We start from the raw sequence: 3,418 nt of genomic DNA, 5'->3' as shown, positions 1-3,418 counted from the left end.
TCATAAATAAAAAATTACAATCTCAATTTAAAATTTTAAAAAAATATTAGGTTATTCTTGAGCTCTAAATCAAGAGTGGTCATTTAAAAAAAAAAGTTCATAACACAATTTAAATGATGTTAAGAATATTTTCAAATCAATCCCAATTTGTTTATTTCATGTTTGCCGAAATTCGATTTTATTTTTTCTATGAGCCTCGACTTTAAGTTATAAAAATAACTGAAACATGTCGGGAGTTAGGTATAAATGATTCTAATTATTTATCAAATCATTATATTCTAATGATATGTAATCATTCATATAACAGCTTAACAAATTAAAAACTTAAATAACACATTTTTCATAATACAAGATTTTTATTTATAAAACCACACAGAAATAACATCAAACAACAAGATTTTTATTTACAAAACCACACAAAAACAAAACAAAACAAATAACCAAAGATCTGCAACAAATCTTAAAGTAGCAAAAGATGGATGCATCCAATTTTATTGAGTTAACTAACACACACACACACACACACATGCTGAAACTAAAAGCATCACTCAAAATCAAATCAAATAAAAGTAGCTAAATTATACTTACATCAACTGCCTGCAGCCTTCCTGATTCATAATAATGAAATCGATTCAACGTCTATCCGGTGATCTTCACTAAAGGAGGCTCGGCCTTTTCACTTGCTATTGCTTCTTCAAGCGGAATTTTTTTGATTACAACCTTCCACCATGATACTTTTAAGTATTCGTTATAATCTTGTGAATCAGTTATGGAAAAATGTCTCTCTTTCGCAACTTGTCGAATATCTTCTGTCTCTCCCAATATGGAAGCCGCATCTTTAACCACCGACTCTCTTTTTTCAATTGAAGCCTTTGAGATGTTTATGTTTATGGCTTTTTCTAGGTTCACTAGACATGCTGCTATTATGTCTGAAACCATTAAACACAAATTCTCATATAACTTTTGCTCCTCAATTTCCTTCCCATCCTTGCTTGGAACCAACAAGTTTTGTATAAAAATCTCGACTGTTTTGTTCATCCACTTCGCTGCTGCGATTATCTGTCTATTATTACCATGTTTCTCCATATTTTCTTGCGAAAACTTTAATTTTTCAAGCTTCGTCTTAAAGGGCATTTGTTTCTCAATTTCTTTCCCGATGTCGATTTCTTTAAGCCATTTATTAGAATTGTAAACATCTATCCATGCATCCATAGCAGCGTCACCAAGATCAATGTCTTTCCGACCAGCATCCAGAGCTTTTTCTACGTATCTAACATATTTAAGGATGTTGTTCACCATAGATACAAACTTACGATCATCTGGGATATTTTTAATGCAGCAAACGATGGTGGAGAGTGTTACAATCCTCATTGCCCAAACGCCATTTGGATTATTATAAACGCCATCTATGCTGATTTTGGTAAGTCCCTCAATAAAGTTGCTATTGAATTTCTCGATCCCGTCAAACCCATCTGCCTTCTCAAGGTTTGCCTTTTTCTTCCCTTTGTTGATGTAGCCATTAAAAACACCAACGATTTTCTTTATTGTTTTATTCGGCAACTCTGAATCGTTGTCAAGTTTCAGTACCCATGTAGTATCCCAAGTCATATCTGTATTTTCTTCTGCGCCCGTGTTCTCCCCAATGGTTTTCTTTACTGTTTTAGTACTCTTGGGCAAGTCTGATCCATCCTTATCCTCTTTTGCGAACATCATATTCTTACAATCAAAGCGTATGATCTTGTAGACAAACATGAATGGAAGGAGGAAGACTAAGGAGACGAGACAGAGGAACCTACATGACAGGACTGTGAAAGTCTGAAACTTAATAAAGATATCCAGAAACATCGCTTTCCCATCGCGAACTAATTTGTTGAATTTCACATGGCGGGGATTCAATCCCAGTTGCAACTCTTTCAATTCCCGCAATCTCTTTGTCCAGTATTCTTCTACTGTCCAGAATTTTTGGAAACTTGATTTTGGCCAGCCTGCAAATTTGAACCAAACAACCATGAGCCATCGACATATTGGGGATATCGACCCGACCAGAACAGCCACCGCCTGAGTTACAACGATGAAATTCGCCGACCACTCGTAATCGGAACTGGGGAAGAAGAATATCTTTTTCTTAGACATGGTAATGTAGAGTTGAATAATAGCTTCAGCTAGAACAAGAACAGATACTAAACAAATTGCACCGGAAGCGGTGCACATGACAGAACGAGCTATCACAAATTGAGGGTTGCTCGTTTGCGTCATAACCCAATGCTTCTTTAGCTGGTCTTTGATTATCGGTTGGGCGTCTAATGACGCGGCTTCCTTGTAGGCAGAGTCGAGGTGTTCTTTCATGGTTGGAGAAGCTATGGCAGTGGAAACCAACAGGGCAAATTGGAGGATGATGCAACATATGATTATGACATGCTGCACGACAATACCTTGGTAAATCACCTCGGTTCCGATTTGAATACATATATTTGAAATGAGAGGGACTATAAAGACGGCGAGTGCGATCAAGTTGGCAAAGAGTTCTGGATCAGACATGGCTGCAAGAGACGGCATAAAGTTACCCATGGATACCGACATCAAGGCTGTGCCAGAGAGTTTCATGAGCTGGTCTCTACCGCAGGGCATGGACGAGCTTAAGTCGACAGGCATCTTCAAGGCTATGGCTAAGACGGCAGAGATGGCCGCGTTTAGAGTGAAGAACTTGCAAGGAAACCAAGACTTTTTGGCACGTAAACCGTTGAAGAGGTCGGTTGCCATGGCTATCATGCATACTAGAGAAGCACCGGCGATGTAGAAGCCGACCCATATCAAGGGAGCTGTATATTTTTGCGGCTGGCATTCGGACATGCAACTCTTCACTAGATCATCTCTATCGCTCTTGTCAGCGATGCATTGGGAGAGGCAGTCATAAATGGTTATTTTCGTCATGTTTTCTCAACCTTAGCGGCCGGATTAATGATTCAAGGATACATGATGTTCTTGCTATTTCTATTATTGCTTTAGTGTGTTGTCTTTTTCAAGGGAATTATTGGTCATTCCTAAAAAAAAAAAAGGAAATACATAAAATAAAAAAAAAAAAAATTAACTTTTTAATAAATTATTCGTTTTAGTATCATATATATATATATATATATATATATATATATATATATAATCAAATCTTTCTTTCGAATAAAGCTTTTATCATGTTCACCATGGATTTTAATTTTAATTAAATAATATACTTAATATAAAATTTAACTACTAATTCAGTTAAGATTAATAAAATACACTGTTATAAATAGGAAGATTTCGGCATACAATAAAAATAAAAATATAAATAAAAAATAATAATATTTTTCAATGTTTAAATTTTTTAATAAATCACGAATAATATATTAAAATAAAAAATAAAACATTTTCTCTCCACATTTTA

At 35.3% G+C, this 3,418-nt stretch overlaps 1 protein-coding gene across 1 annotated transcript; it reads right to left on the bottom strand.

Moving 5' to 3' along the window:
* Positions 1-639: 639 nt before the first annotated feature.
* Positions 640-2,931, bottom strand: LOC124928794. The gene has a single exon (XM_047469039.1). The coding sequence runs from the start codon at positions 2,929-2,931 to the stop codon at positions 640-642; it is 2,292 nt and encodes a 763-aa protein (XP_047324995.1).
* Positions 2,932-3,418: the final 487 nt, after the last annotated feature.

This window comes from Impatiens glandulifera, chromosome 3 (assembly GCF_907164915.1).
Source record: "Impatiens glandulifera chromosome 3, dImpGla2.1, whole genome shotgun sequence".
Lineage (NCBI taxonomy): Eukaryota > Viridiplantae > Streptophyta > Magnoliopsida > Ericales > Balsaminaceae > Impatiens > Impatiens glandulifera.
This window is presented reverse-complemented; position numbering and strand designations above follow the sequence as displayed.